Genomic DNA, 16,662 nt, shown 5'->3' with positions numbered 1-16,662 from the left:
AACAGGAAGGAATCCCCTTGCCAGGTGGTGGCAGGAGGCTGGGATGCTTGTGCCTCCCTTGCCTCACTGCCACGCCCTTGGTTTCTTGCTCCTCAATCCTCCATCTTCATTTGCTCTTCTGACTCGACTGTTAGGGTGCGGGCAATAGCTGCGAGTCATAAAAACCCTAACCTTCCTGCTTCCTCTGACAACTCCAAAGCCTGATGAATGATTCTGTTCCTTAGAAGGAAGAACCAAATACGTTTTCATGACTGTCGTGAAAGGAGACAACACAATATTTCTTCAAGGGGCTTTACAAAGAGTTGCCGCATGGTACAAACTGGAAAAACAGGACAGATTTCTCAAGAGGGTTAGACCAGATGGCATGTGTGAGTGCTCTGAGTCCTCCCTAGCTGTGGATTCCAAGAAGAAAAATCGCTGTTGGGCTTCTGTTTTGTTTTTTTTATTTGAGTCACTGAAGATCAACCTGCAAAAGAGGACTTTTAAATGTAGTTTGATTCTGACTTTCAGGAGCAAGCTTTCCACCTAATCACTAAAAGCATGGAGGAAAATTAAGCATGTTCAGCACTGAATAATGCCCAAATGAGCATTTCATACCCAGTGTAGACATGTGGTACTTCTGATCATCTGTGTCCGTGATTGCTGAGGCACCAGTTCTTTGAAACTGTGACGCTAATCACAGTATCATCTGCAAGTTAATTTATATCCTGCTTCAGAACATGTACAAGTACAGAGCTGCTGCACGAGCACTTTGGGGTCCTCACAGCTCCGTGTGAAGCTGAGAAAACTGGTCTGGCTCTCTCAGTGCACAGCAGGGCTTCGCTTCTTCTTGAGATAAAAGCTTGAGCTGCAAACTGTGCATATATAGAGAGAAGGAATTGTCCAGATTCAGACCAGCAATGGTTCACGCACTGTGCTTCTTTCCCATGTTTCAAAACGGAGTATAACCCAGAAGCTGCAAAGTAGAAGCTAAGGGCATGTAATGAATCCACCCTTGCCATCACGAGACCGGAGCTCCTGAGTAACTCAGACCAGCGACCTGACCATTCTGTATAAAATCATGTGTCTGAACTAGACAGCATTGAAAGAGGGCATCCCACCGCTAATGTACTCATTTCTAATCATCACATATTATTAACAATTTCCAATATAGAAATGGAAATTTAAGAGACTTTTTCTTTAAACTCCTCAGACTCTATCACCTTAATTCTGAAAGAAGTGAAGAAGTACTGACCGAAATGTTTCTTAAGCATGCAACATGGTTAATTTGCAATATCTAATCATCTTTATCATGATGTCTAACGGTCATTTATCTGAGTGGCTTTGAGATTCTTAAAATGTGAAATGATGCCTGTGAATTCGATTCTTCTCATAAAAGTGTTTTCCCTCTAAATGGATTTAGAAATACTCAAAGAAATCAAGGGTCCTACATTTTGATCAGATTCACTGAACTCACATCTCATACCATTCATGAATTAGTATACTAAGGACAGACTATCAATCAATTTGGAAAATCAAAGTAAAATTTATGAATATGATTTTCCTTTTGCATGAGATGGGGTTTTTTCCTACTTCTCTCAGAAAATCTTCCAAATTGTTACAAGTCGAAAGGTTTGCAGAAATGTTTTTTAAAAAGAAGGTCTGTAAAAATAGTGCATCTAGAAAAAGGGTCTTTGAATGGACTTGGGTTTAAGACTTTTCCTGCCTGTACTGCAACAGCCAAAATGAAGACTGTTCTTGGGAGACAAGCTGCTGCTGGAAACACTTTGGATGACTTCCATCATGCGTGCGCACACACACACATTTCCAGAGCCATGACTGGAAGAGAGTTTGCCCAACAACTTCCGGGAGGCTCCCCTCCTACAATTTTCTCACCATCCCATGGATGCCAGACTTCTGGCTGCTGCCTTGCAGAAGTGGAATAAACTCTATGAGATTGAATCAGCAACCAGTTTTTAGGAAGGGCTTCTCCACCTCCCCATTCTCACCAATTTGCTTTGAGGCGGAGAGGAAAGCCCACACCCAGGCATGTCCGTGGAAATGATAATGGCATTCTTTACAAAAAAATTAATATGACATTTTAAATAAGCAAGCTGCTCTCTTCTCGGGACAGAAATCAAATATTTCTATTTGAAACACGGCCACAGATCTGGCTTTTCTCCTCTTCCTCCTCTTCAGCCCATCTCTTTCCTCCCACGTTTCCCCATATGGAGGCCCACATGCGCATGTGCAGATGCGCGCGCACACACACATGCACTTGGTGCCTTTTACATAATTGGTTGACAAGATTGATCTTTCACTTCAATTGCTTTGATTCAAAATCTGCCCACCATTCGTGGGAGGTAAAGAACAGTAGATGAGATGTTTGCTCTAATAAAGAGGCTGCGAAAGGAGTGGCATGGGAAGGCATCTGGGATGAGTCTTTTCTACGTAGCCTGGATTCTCTACGGGAAAGTAGAGAGTGCTATGGAATTCAACATAATTTCTCATTTCAAATTCATAACTCTTAGATTTTTTTGAACTGCCAGATGAATCCTTTCTTAACAGAACTTTGTGACCAGAAACCCTATTCAAAGATCCTTAATGGTTCATTTACTGGTGTTCATTTAATGTCTAAATGGCTCCTCTGACCTCCAAGGTGCCATAATCTGATCTTTCTTGACCTTTACAAGATTCTCTCTCACACTTCCCTGTGCAAATCCCATGCTTTATTCCATTATTTCCCAAGTACTCCATACTCAGTCTTTGGGTCATACTGTTCCCTTGCTGCAGGCTGCCCTCCTCCTACTCTCTGCTCATTTTCATATTTCTCCTTCCTCACTACAAGTTTCACTGACCTTTTCCATGGAAACTTTCTCTGACTCCTATAGCCCCTTAAAATGATGTTTCTTCAAACTACAACATAGTTATACTTTGCATCTTTTAACATACGCGGCCTTTTAAAAAGAGATATCCTGCTACATTAAACTGTAAACATACAAGAGGTGACCCTAGCTCAGTATCCATGGCACTTAGCATAGTGTCCTACACATGTAGTCATTCATTTTTCCAAGCACGTTTTGGGTAACAATTATGTCTCAGGTGCTGGTCAGATTCTGGGATTATGAAGATGAATAAGGCCCAGCTCTCAAGCTGCTCACAGACTAATAAGGAAGATAAAGATACAAATAGATAATGGCAACATTATGTGGTCATTTCCATAATAGAAGAACCAGACAGGGTTGAGGCATTAAAGAGCAAGTATTGAATGTTATTTGGGGTGGAGTCAGGGAAGCTTTCACAGAGAAGTTTATGCTAAACTTTGGGTCTTGAAAGATGCATAAGAGTTTGCCTGGCTGATCAAGAGGTCCAGGAGAACTCCAGGGTAGAGGGACCAACATGTGAAGGAATACAGAGGCATAAAACAACAAGTTTCCGGGCGCTGTAAGCAGTTCTCTTTCAAGCAGTTCCTTATGATACAGCATGAGGTGGGAGGTAGGGGAGAACAGAGTGGAGGCAGGAGAGTGGGACAGAAGCCACGCCATGAGGAATGCAGGGTGCCTTCTTAGGTAGCTTAGATTTTATCCCCTGAACTAGTGAGTGCCACTGAAGGAATCTGGGGCGGAGGGAGGGGGGCAATGTCATGTTCTGAAGGCATCTAATAAGTGTTAACAGTAACGATGACAACAACCCAAATGTCCTTCAGTGGATGAATGGTTAAACGATCTGTGGAACATTCATTCCATAGAATACTACTCAGCAATAAAAAAGGAGCAAGTTATTGATATACCCAACAACTTTGGGGGATATCAAGGAAATTATGATGAGTGAAAAATGTCGGTTTCAAAAGGTTACATAACTGTGTGACCCATTTATATAACATTCTTGAAATAACAAAATTATGGAGATTGAGAACAGATTACTGCTTGCCAAGGGTTGGGGATTAGGAAAGAGGGAGTGGATGTGGTATAAATGGGTGGCATGAGGTAGTCTTTGGGTGATGGATACACAAATCTACACAGGTGATAAAAATGCATAGGTATAAACACACACATGCACAAATGAATAGATGAGTAACTGGTGAGATCTGAATAAATTCTGAATTGTATCGATTTCAATTTACTACTTTTGATATCGGGCTATAGTTATACAAGGTGTTACCAGGAGGAAAAAAACTGAATCAAGTTTTTGATGAATAATGACAAAAATGGTAAAACGGGGTTAACCTGAAAAAATGAAAAAACAGGTGTTTTTAAAGCGATTTAGGTGATTTAAAGATTAGTGCTCAGACAATATTTCTTCTTGTAAAGAATGCTCTCAAGAATTTCAAAGCATGTTTTATGTAACTATACAGCACAAGGTTTATATTGACATGAATATATGTTTCACTCATTTTTTTCTCAGTGAATCTAGATCCATTGATATTTAAATTGTTTTAAAACTAAAATAATAATTTCAGAATTGGGGGCTGGGAATTAAAATGTGCTCATTTTGAATGACAAAATCTCTGATGCCATGTCAAACACTAGTAGACAGGTCATTCTAAAAGCTTTCTTCGAATAAGAACAAAAAAACAAAATAAATAAATATTAATAAACCAACCTAATAAAATTAATCTTTAAACAAAAAAATCCAAACAAACAAACAAAGCAAAACTGGCTTGACTTCCATTCTGTGGCCTTCTTAAGAAAAAGTTTCCTATTTACGTACCTATATCTATAATGTATGATTGTAAAGTATATGCCAAGCTAACCCAGTGTGATGAACGCTGAGATTAAAAACCCAAGCAAAACTAAAACAAAGGAATTCTTCTGCATTAATGAAGCGCAACCATAAAACTCTAAGACACTAAATAGTCCTGTATTATTTACATACGGGATAGTCCCCAAGATAAATATTAGGTGGAATTTAGTTCCACGTTAGTTCTTTTGGGCTGACTCCAATATTTGAATATCACATTGTTCTGGTGTATTTGTTTTTTATCTTCAGTCTTGAAACAATAGCCAATATTACACAAGATTCTTGCATACTGGGTGTGAATTTAATAGTGACTTTGAACATTTTATTCTTACAGAATTCTAATTTTTGCACAATTGTATATTACTTTCTTCTAAGACTCCAATTCATGAGTTCTTGACTAATGGATGGTAATCATAGGGGAGAATATGAGTAGGGTCATAAAAATCATAAGGCATGATATGAATAGAAAGCATTCTGCTCAGAAGGGTTGTAAGTTGTCCTTAGTTGCTAGGTAGAACCTTACAGCAGGGTTGGAACCTAAAAAGAAGCACTTGGTACAGCAAAGTGGTGGCAGATATGGGCAAAATTACTCACCCCAAGATGTAACCATCTAAGCTTGAAAATGAAGCTGAAGCAGCTAGATAGTGTTGCAAAATGGATAAATCAATTTGGCCCAGGAATTATCATTCCCAAACCTTAGCTTTCATAAGAATGTCTTGCACTAAACAATTCTAGCTTCTATTTATTAGTTTCTTGTTTCTTTGTTTATTTATGGTCTATTTCTCCAACATCAATGTATGCCTCAAACGTTGTCAGGTTTCTGCACCTTGTGTACCCAGTCATAGCAGGCTTCATTAAGTATTTGCTAAATAAATGGATACCTCTTCACTCTATGACCCTGGTTTTTGACAAATTTTGAGTGGCTGATACTTTTGGGATTCTGATTAAAGTTCAGAAAAATTCACAATTTTGAACTTCTAAAAATTCACAATACTTTAGATCCTCTAGGGGGTTCATAGGTCCCACTTTAAGCTGTCCATGGAAACCATTTTCAAGGATGAGAACAGCAATTAGTCACTAACTTTCCATTTCAGTTCCTTTTGGCCATCTCCAGGTTGTATACCCAAGCCAAGTACCTCCCCCACGCTATAGCATTATCTATTTTTGTTATTTGTTATTATTAATAAATAGACCATAGATGCACATTATATTTAAGTGACATCAATGTCAAAAAGTATAATTCAATTAATAAAATATTTCTATCATTTTTTATAAAGTATATAATCTCCCTCTTTCTCCCCATCTCTCTGTCTCTGTCTCTCTGTCTCTGTCTCTGTCTCTTTCACTCTCTTTCTCCTGCCAACCCTAAGAACGTGTACATTTGGCATAATATCTTTCATAAAGGTCATTCTGAATAGAATTTAAAAAGAGGGTGGTTAAGTCACAATCACACACACAAAAACCACCTGCCTGCCATAGGTGGAGTGATACAGAATAAAAGTAGTGGATGAGAGGTATCCTGGGTAGTCACCATAAACAAAGGATACTTAAGCCCCAGATGGCGAACTTTTTGTCAGGCAAGAACTGTCCTTCGTTGACAGTAATGAATGAAATCCAAATGAATCTTGCTAATGTACTGAGCTTATGGAAAACAGATTTATTGTCCAACCTAAGCTGAGCTGTATTACCAATAAAGCCTTAATGGAAAGCTTCTGACTTCTGAAAGCCCTCGTAAGACCAAACTCTTCCGACACAAGGGGGTCCACAAGGATTTATGAGACACTGCCACAAGAAATCAGGGTGTTACTTTAAAAAAATTTTTTTTCCTGGGTTTACTGATAGAAAGCTCAGGAGGCTGCTAGAATGCTGGAGGTTACAAACCAAACTACCTCTGTGATCTGCCTTAGACCTGGAGTGTGCCATTCCTGGGGTCCTGCCCAGGAAGGCAGCAGCTCCTCTCCATCTCAGCAGCACTGAATTAATTGTATGCAGAGAGCAACACTGTGTTCACAGGGCAGTGCTGGGTGCATGCCACAGCAGCAGCAGTGCAAAATGCCAATGCACTCAGACTGCAGTCTCATTTAGAGGATTGTCATCGTGTGGCCCTGATCTCCAACATGGAAACATCAGGAAAAGCAGAGCCATCCACACTGCCGACACTTCCAGATTGACTGCTTGAATTTGGAATCCAATTGAAGCACAGAGCTTTGGCTATGGTTTGTCCCTCCCCCACCCCCCAGGCTTTCTTAACGGTTCAAAAATATACCAAAACAACATGCTTGACTTTTTTTTTTTTGCAATGGGAAGCTTTCCCATGACTCTCCAAAGAAACTTTTTTCAAGGACAACTTTAGTAAAAATAAGCATAAATGCTTATTTCACAGAACCCATATGGAAAAAGCCAAGTCTTAGGTATGTATTATTTTAATTGTATCAGTTTGCTTCTATCCTAAAACCTGGTTCCTAACAAAGATGAGGGATGGTTAAATGCAAATAATTGACAAAATCATATCTGCAACTAGGGTAAACCAAGACTTGGGAAGTTACATCTTTAGCTTCTTTTCTCTACATCCTTAAACACTTTTAGAGATAAGAAGCACAATAGTTCAAAGAAATAAAGACAGGAAGTCCCAGTACAAAGCAGATCTAATAGGAGCCACATAATTGAATAATGAAATTTTCTACTTATCAAATTCAAGTCATTCTCTGTTAAAGAGAGTTTCAGCTATTAACAGCAAGATTTCCTACTATGGAAAACTACATAGAAGAAGAGGGAGTTAAAAAAAATTTGTGAGGAAACTAGCACTGTTACAAAAATTGACTTTTTCTCCATTTTTCGCAACAGTCTCTCAAGCAGTAATTTAGACTTTAAAGCAAGGCCATGTTCAATCTAATTTACCATTACAGGTGTTCCTTCTTGCAACAAAACTTCCTCAAAAGCTTTGCATAGCATTTGTAACCTTGGTCTTTCAAACAATAAATAAGAGTGCAGTAAATTGGAAACTATTTTTGATAGTACAATCACAGAAACTACAGTCTGTACCATAAAATAGTATAAACACATTTGCTGCTGAAAAACTGCCCTAATCTGATAACCAGTTTCTGGCAGTTGTATCATTCTCTGTGAATGGGAAATAAAGCTCCTAGGCGTGTGTTCGTGGCTATTTAAACAAATGGGCCACATTTTCTTTTTAATGTTAAATACACACACACATACACCAACCTTGAGGTTTTCCATGCTGCTAAGGAGCTATTTTAGAAACACCTGAGAATTCTAAATTAAGCAATCCACCAAAGAGTAAGTCACTTTTCATAAGCCAAGAACCGCCCGCAGTGCACCTGTATAGAACACGGAAACACAGGAAGAGGGACTCTTACAGCCATACCTATATTTCATGCCAGTCTGCTTTGCGGTGGACTCTTTGAGAGAAATGTGATGTTGAGGGGTGAAGGTCCCCAAGCTGCGCGCGATGATAGCGACCGTGCGGAACCTGGCCCGGGCTGCGTTCACCACATTGGGGGCGGCGGAGCTCTGCTTGCTCAGAAGTCGGTCCTCACCATTCCGACTCTTCAAATTGTGCTCTGTGCAGGCTATGGAGACTTGCATTGCTTCCCCGGGCAGCGCGCGGTCCCTCTCAGAACCCCAGAGCACAGGCAGTCACGAGAGGCTGAGCAGCTGGGGGGGCTTCTGCTCGTCTCTGAACCCCTCCTCGCAACCCCGTTCCCAGGGAGGCCGCCAGGAGAGTCCTGGCAGCGGATTCAGAGCCGGCGGAGGGGTAGGAGTGGCCGCGGGGCAGGACCGGGTCCCGGCGACGGGAGAAGTCGGCAGCTCAGCCCTGAAGTTGTCCCGGCAGCTGGAGAGCGGATCGGGCTCGCGGATGCGCCTGGGCGGTAATCGCGGCTGCTGAAACGGCCCGGTGCACGTAGTCGGCGGCTTTTGCAGAAGCCGGGAGCCGAGCACTCACGACTGCGCGCAGAACTGCCGCGAGTCGGTCCGCGGCGCGCGAGCGCGGGCTGCTCTGGGCGACGGCTCAGATCCACGCAGGCTGCCGCAGGATGCGCCTCCAGCGCCCTCGGCCCGGCAGGAGGCTCCGCGGGCGCGCCGAGCGCCCCAGTGCGCGCCTAGTCGCGGGCCGCTCCCCGGGGGCCGGTGGTCGCCATCCACTCGGGCGGTCAGCGCCTCCCCCCCGCGCGCCGGGAGGACGTGGGGGCTCCTCAGGACCCCTCCCCGCGCATTCTTTGGCGAAAGCAGGCGAGGGGCGGCTGAGCCCGCCTGACTCGGTTTGGCAGCTGCAGGCGGAGTCGGCGGCAGGTCCCTTTAAGGAGCGCCCTGCCTTTGTGTGCGGGCAGGCGAGGATCACTTTCACCAGACTCTTAGTGGAACAAAATTGGGAGAGCTGTTCAATACACCCGGCCTCCGCCCAGACTGAGACCGAATCCCGCTGCCACCCAACAGCTGGAACTGGGGGAAGCCAGAGTGGGGGGTGCTTCTGCCACGGCACCTGCCAGTGGATTCACACGTGAATATTCTGGGACTGGCTTGCTCAAATGCAGCTTGGAAGCCCTGTTATTAGCCTTGTCGGGGTTCACTTTCCCCTTGCCCGTTATTTTCAAGCAGATTAAGTTTGAAGTTTCCTGAAAAGCCACTGTGCAGTCTTGGGGAGTCATTTCTGTTAACTTGCTGCAAAAATCTATTCTGGCTGCAGGGGGAGGGGCAGTGACCCAGCACCACGGGGAGGCTGCGACCCTCGGAGCAGCAGGTCCTCCTCACATCGGGAAGGACCACCACTGCTCAGCCTTGCGGGCAGCTGCCGAGGTCAAGTGCTGCGCGGCAGGTCAAAGGAGGTGGGCTGCAAGACAGCCCTGCACCGGGCAGGGAACATTGCCTGGTTCAATGTCAGGTGCAAAACAACTTCTCGATAAATGCGGCTGAATCAAACGCGGCACCAACGGGCTGATAAAAATGTATACTTCCGTTTGAAATGCATCGAAGAAGAACCACTCTCATAGACTGACTTTTAATTAAATTACGGCTTATGCAAGTATTTTCTGAATGTGCGACCCAATAGACACTACTGCCAAGAAACAGCACTTAAATCAACAATATCTGTGAGCACCAACTCTGTACTAGGCAACAGAGAGAAAGATGGAGAAAACAAAACAAAACACTGTGCTGCTCCTAAAGAAATTGATGATCTGGGTGGGATGGACAAATCCTTTAGTCCTAAAGGGGCTGGTTAACGCTGCTGGCAGGCCCACCATGACGTGTCTAGTGAGTGGTACAGATAACTAACTAGAGTTAAGTAGGGCAGGGATTGCAGGAGGCTGGAGAAGTTCTTCATTTTGGTTCATTCCTCACATTTTTACCAAGTTTCCTTTAAGTACCTGACTCTGCTTCTTGATGGGGTACAACAAGGGCTTAACCAGAGGCAGGATCCTCAAAGAGCTCACAGACCACCAGGAAGTCCTGACACAAGGATGGCCATGAAGCAAGGATCAAATCCCACCAGCAGGAGTGGAGAGGGGCAGTCAGCCCTGGGGTTAGTAGGTGTATGGAGAACACACACTTCCCCTGTGTCTACATGATTTTAAAAAAACTCTTTTGACCACTTCTCCCCAACCCAATTAGGTTGTAAGAATGTTTTTTTTTCAAGTTGAATATGTGCCTATTTTGAATTTTATTCCAGACGTGAATCTGAACATTTTATAACCTGCAGGTAAGGCTTGAATCACATGGCGGAATCTCATCTTTTAACCTCTACACCCTTTCCATCCCTTTAAAAAATAAATACACTGTCTAATCTTCAAAAGATGGGGTGAAGGTGTCGACAAAGATACCCTCAAAGCCTCAGCTGCAAGAAGGGAGTTCCTGAAGCTTCTCTTTCCCTACAATAAACAAAGAGTGGGCAGATAGGAAACATCCTAAGAACCTTTATTTTTTCACATGAAGCTTGCTCATCAGAGATGAACATTGTGAATCAGGAAAGAAGAAAAAGTGAGAAGAGGAAGAAGTGGGAGGAATCAGAAGCAAGAGCTCTGCGAAGGGGAAAATAAAGCAGCTTGGGCGTGAGGACAGAGTGCAGTGATCTCCAGGCAGCCACAGGCTGAGTCAGTCAGGGGGCAGAGACCTCTGCTGGGGCACTGGCGGAGGGGAGGTGCCTGGGAAGGGGGCTGAGCACTGAGGACAGAGCACTGACAATTCTAAGGGAGGAGGTGGAGCCCTGAGGGTCAGGGAAACCTGGTCCCTGCTAACGAAAAGTCTCTCAAGCTTGCTAAGAACTAACAGAGCAATGCTTAAAAGCATAACCAAACTCAGAGCAGGGAATGAGTTAATCCGAATAAAACATGCAAGGCAGAGCACCTCTGAGTCACCTCTTTATCCCCCGTAGAACCAAGCAATGTACCTTGTGCATAGCAGGCTCCCACTCTATTAATAATTGAGAGAGGAGACAAGCAAGCAAAACAAAAAACCAAAAAACCACCACTACCACAAAAAGACAAGAGAGAGGGAAGGGAAAAGGGAGAAAAATAGGTGTGCGTAAAGATGTCACATTCTTGGATAAACTTGATTCCAAAAAAAGAAAAAATCCTGCACGTTCTAGTTTAGCACAGCCTGCTCACTTAAAAGGAGTGAATAACTGGCCCACATGCATGTCAGCATCTCTTATATATAGACAAGTGTTTCAGTCTTTAGTATATGCCTCAAAGAGGATCAAAGAACTGAGGCCAGAAGAACCCTCGCGGCGCAAGCCTCTCTCCTGCTGACCGCAGTGCGCCTGTTCAGGTCCGACGCTCCGTCGATATTCTGACAGCCGGCCAGAAGCTTGATGTCTTACCCCAACCACGCTCACCCTCTCCAGCGTTAATGGAGCAGTCGGTCTTAGGAGCCCAGAAACTGGTAACAGTTGGCTGTGAGAATGTTCATTCCTAATAAATGTGTGCTAACAGGCCACCTGTTAATTAAGTTAGGGAAATTAGATTTGGAATATGCATCCTTTCATGGTTACAAAATAGAATTTGGAGGATTTCTCACTGTTATCATTTCAGGCTTAAATAAAACAAATGGATAGAGATAGGTCATAGATTACGATAATAGATATAGATATGGGCAGATGTAGATATAGCTTGTTTTCATTGTAATTCTTGTATTATTGATAAAGAGAAAACAAGGGAGCTAACTAAAGAACATGCTCCTAAAAATCATTATTAGGCCAAATATCATTATTGTGCCACTCTATATACATCCTAAGCCAGTATTATAAATATGCTCCAAAGAAGACTTTCAAACACAACTAATTTATAGCTTTCTGCAAAGTCATAAAGCCTCTAGGTGTGACTGGAGACAAGTAGTGGTTTTCAAGGCATTTTCAGTACTTTCTCTTTTAAAAAGTATCTCCTTATTCTGCCAATCTGCCTTTCTAAGAGCCTGCTTTATCCTGGGCTTCCTTGCTTCCCTCCTGCTGCTTGGATGGGTTCTCTCCAGTGGGCAGTCATGTAACACCCTCAAAGGGACAACAGAGAGAAAACTCTGGTCCAACAGGCAAAGACCTGTTTCCAAACCCAGTTCAGTGACTCACCACATGAACTTGGGAAAGCCACTACAGCTCTCTAAGACTCTTTTCTCTTGACTGAAAGATGAGGTGGAGGCATCACTTAATTTCCAACATCCCCACCTGCTTTATAAACTCTAGATTCCATAAGGTGCTCTTTAGAGAGAAGAGGAGGTGCCAATAGAACATAATCAAATTATCACTTACTCCTCAGTTAAGTCTCAGCTGGTCCCTATTTGTTACTCACTATCTTGGATATGAATTTCAGTCACACCGCGGTCATGGTGACAGAGCTGGTGGGAACAGCGCACAGGCTACATAATTTGCACCCCAATGCCCTACCTCCTCAAGCTCAACTTAGAGTCTCTGCGGAAATATCGAAGGACTCTGGGTAAGGCATCAGATGTAGCTGGGTGTGAACCCCAGCTCTACTCTGCCCCTTCCTGGGTGCCCTTGAGCATAAAGCCTCACCTCCCTGTGCCTCAGTATCCACACAAGGATAAAAACAGCGTAAAACATGCCTCTTTTGATTGTTGCAGGAACTGCATGAAATAGTGGGCTTCACCCACCATAGGCACTTGATCATTTCTAAGGGTGCATCTCAATTTATAAAAAGCAGGGTTGTTAAGACGTTATTAATCTCCTCTCAAATCTTCCCAGGAAAGCTCAGCAATTAGCATTAGCAGTTACACTTACACAGCACTTCCTATGGCCTAGGAACTTGTGTAAACACTTTACATGTATGAACTCATATCTTCACACAACCCCATGGGGAGGTGCCATCATTATCAACTCCATTCAGTGTGTGAGGACACATGAGACACAGAGAAGTTAAATTATTTGACTAAAGTAAGCAAGGCGGGAAGTGGCCAGGCTGGGATTTAACTTGAGGCAGCTGCCACCAGAAATTTGTTTCTTAACCACTGAGCATTCTGCTCCTCACTGCAAGGACTTCCTTGTGAGAAGTGCTTTAAATAGTGCCATTTTATGAATATAATGTAAAAGAAACTCTTTTCTTATTATGAGTTATAGAAAGGAATTCAATTTAAAAATTCTAAAAATTTCAGAACAATTCAGTCATCCATGCTTAGCGTTTGAGTATATGCCTTCTGTCAACTTTTTCAAACACTCCATTCTTTATTCTGTGGTCTAAGGAATATTTTTCCAGGTACCTGCAAATTTCTGATTGATCCAATTTCTTACTTGTAAAGTCCGAACCAAATGCTTTTTGCTGAGTCCACTTAGAACCTGGGTTTATATTCCAGTGGAAACCACAGCCAGCAAGGGCCAGGAAATAGCCAATTATGCAGCAAGGCAAAATTGGATTCATTCAAAACAGAAAAGAATCTGCTTATATTGGAAGAATTTTAAACATGCAAGTGTACAGATGGCAAGCCACTTTCTATGCCTATTATTTGTGATTAAAAGAGGAATTGCTGGGGTAAGAATTTGCTATTTGTCAAAAATTCTTAAAACGTGGGTTTGGGGGGTAATTTATTATATTCTGATAAATTGAACCAGCCGTGGAAATTAGCATGGGCCCACATTTGCACAGGCACAGCTTTCAGAATAATGGAGAAAGTAAAACAGTGAGGCCAAATTGGAAATACTAGAGACTGCTGAATAGAAGAAATTTCCAGATGTGTACCCATCTGCTTCCCTGGATCACCAGAGAGCTCCCACCAGAAAACTTTGAGGGCAATTTTAATATACATTTTCTCACACTACTTCTGGTCACAGGTCCAGAACCAGAACATAATAAATCAAAGCTCTTTAGTTAACATCCAAACTATATCCACAGCCACTGATAAGCAATTTCCTTAATGTGAAACTTCTCACATATCAGATGCATCCCAAAGGCCTCCAGTATTTACCCATCACTTTATACTTTCAAGATAAAGTGCCATAGTGGTATAGGGGACAGGTGCAGAGAAATAGAATATTCACAATTCTGATGATTGTGTTCAGGTCTCTTCACGGTAGGTAATTTGTCATAGCTTATCTGGAACCTGGACACAGAGGCTGGGAGAAAACAAGGATACAGAGTTTATTTATATTTTACAAGTGTCATTAGTTCTTCCTAATTTATTAGCCATTAGTATAATTTCTGCCATTGTCATATATTAGAACAAGATGGTCCAGAATATTTTCCATACCATGTCTTGGGATAAAAGATTTTCCTAAAGAGCTTAACTCCCAGGGAATTTTTTTAAAAAAGACAATTAGATTTACTATATATCATAAAATCTAATATATAATCAACCATTAGACACACCGTTCATGTGCCGCTAAAAAGGAAAAGGAATGGCAATTAAATTATGACACAATGCTTTCTTGTCCTTAAATTTTTAATTTTAAATGTATTGAGTCTTTTTAGACTTACATGTTTCCCTCCAAATTTCATTCTTCTACATACAAGACTACATATAAGGGAAATAAATTGGTTAAGGTGTTCTCAAAGTGTGTTCACATGCAGAATTTGATGTTTCTGAATCACTGTTTTATTCAGAGTCATATGTTTATATTTTTCCACACAATTCACCTTTTGTGCCATCAAAAGTGTCAATGATGCAGCATCTCCTAAAAACCTTGTTTAGCTATTGCTCTGGGACCTTTTTTCCCAAGCTATGAGCATCCATTCAACAAGTCTTGATACACAGTTACATCGGCATCCACATCAGGAGCACACCTGTCTGGCAACAATTATCCGTCACATAACAACTTCAGCAAAGGGTGAAAAAGTCCTTTGAACAACTGATGAACTATGATGATTTCTAAGATGGCATGTTAAAAACTCACATTTCATGGGACTTAAATCAAAATACTATGGATGGAAGGGAGGGAGGGAGGGAGGGAAATGAGAGAGGGAAGAAGCTAATATATTTGAGCAAGTGTCTGCTGAGGGCTTTCACTCCATTATCTCATTCCAAAGGGGGGAGGGGGGGAGAGAAGAGAGAGAGAGAGAGAGAGAGAGAGAGAATCAGCCTGTGTTTAGCATCTGAATTAAGTGGGCTCTAAGCTAAGTATTCTATAGGCTGAGTGATGTAAGCATTCTTTTTCATCCTTGCAAAACTGAGAAGTGAATCAGACTCCAGAAGAGCTTTCCACATAAAATCACCCTTATTCAGTGGGGCTGAGAGAAATATCTAATCTTAAGGTCTTTCAAAATTTAAGTTAATGGGTGAAAATCCACTTACTTCCGTTCAAATTTTTCGATCGTCTCAAGGTAAGAAAACCATTATGACACATTCTCTTTACTGCATAATATAGAATATACTTTAATAAAAGGTCTGTTTTCCTCCTCCTTTTTTGGAAAGGAAGACAGTTGTAAAATAGCAGATCTAGGATCCTGTGAGGTTCCTTCTCATTTATGTCCTTTCCTTTGATGCATCACAGAAAGTTGATGGGAAACCGCTATGGGAGACCCCCTCCGCTCCTCATCACATGTAAAATGAAACTTTGTTTGAGGGGCCTAGGAAGCAAGTGATCACCTTATGCTCTGTCTAGTACTGTACTGTCGGAAGTTTTTACAATGCCTGTGCTTTTGACTCCTGTAAGTAAAATGAAACAAAATAAAATTTTAAGTTACTTTTTCTATTATAAAGATAGCACAGGTTCATATAGGAAAAAGTTAGAAAGCCTAGGTAATTTCTCTTAAGCTTGTATAGCACCTCGCCATAGAACTGGTAGGAAACAGGGATACGTGGAAGAAGGAAGGAAAAGATCTTGCATTTATCCAGACTGCCAATGTAACCATCGTTAACATTTTGGCCCATAGCTTCTTGGTTTGGTTTGTTTTTGTTTTTGTTTTTTTGCCCAGGCATAGTTTTGTTATTGTTGTTGTTATATATTTTTCAAGGTGTATCAACACCCCCATGCTACCATCTTGCATTTGTACATTTGTCTTTCATTTTTGCATGTCCTCTGTCCTTAAGGCAATTGCTAGTCATCACCATCATCAACATGCATTTTTCAATTGCTTAATTGACAAATACTCTACCTTGATGAACTGTGGAAGGGAAGGAGGGATGGAGGGAGGGAGACTGTCTCATGGAACTCCCTATCTGGTTGGAGAATAGGAAGACATTCAGGGATGACCAGCTTCCTGTCTTATATGTCAGAACTGTGGTAGAGCGAATAATATTACCCAAATGGTATGTTCGAGTCCTAAACCCCTGTCCTGTGGGTGTGAATTCATTTGTAAAATGGATCTTCAAATATCCTATTAAGGGAAGTGGATTTGGCCCAAGGATAGGGCGTCCACCTACCACATGGGAGGTCCACAGTTCAAACCCAGGGCCTCGTGACCCGTGTGGAACTGGCCAACGTGCAGTGCTGATGTGCAAAAGGAGTGCCTTGCCATGCAGCGGTGTCCCCTGCGTAGGGGAGCCCCA

The 16,662-nt window shown here is 42.2% G+C and overlaps 1 protein-coding gene and 1 pseudogene across 3 annotated transcripts in view; both read right to left on the bottom strand.

The window, feature by feature from the left end:
* LOC139438752 (transmembrane protein 41A pseudogene) overlaps positions 1-7,956 on the bottom strand; it is a 52,556-nt pseudogene extending 44,600 nt beyond the window's left edge.
* Positions 1-16,662, bottom strand: part of KCNAB1 (potassium voltage-gated channel subfamily A regulatory beta subunit 1) — a 417,236-nt gene that overhangs the window by 253,703 nt on the left and 146,871 nt on the right. Inside the window, exon 1 of one of the 3 annotated variants that reach the window (XM_004454441.4) lies at positions 8,105-9,916. The exons of the other annotated variants lie outside the window; for them this stretch is intronic. Within the exon in view, the coding sequence (XP_004454498.2) occupies positions 8,105-8,325 (221 nt within the window). The 5' untranslated portion in view covers positions 8,326-9,916. Of the gene's footprint in view, positions 1-8,104; positions 9,917-16,662 lie in introns of those variants that run through there. 3 annotated transcript variants of the gene reach the window in all.

The sequence above is a fragment of the Dasypus novemcinctus genome, chromosome 4, assembly GCF_030445035.2.
Source record: "Dasypus novemcinctus isolate mDasNov1 chromosome 4, mDasNov1.1.hap2, whole genome shotgun sequence".
Lineage (NCBI taxonomy): Eukaryota > Metazoa > Chordata > Mammalia > Cingulata > Dasypodidae > Dasypus > Dasypus novemcinctus.
The sequence above is the reverse complement of the archived record's forward strand: the minus strand, read 5'-3'. Positions and strand labels throughout refer to the sequence as shown.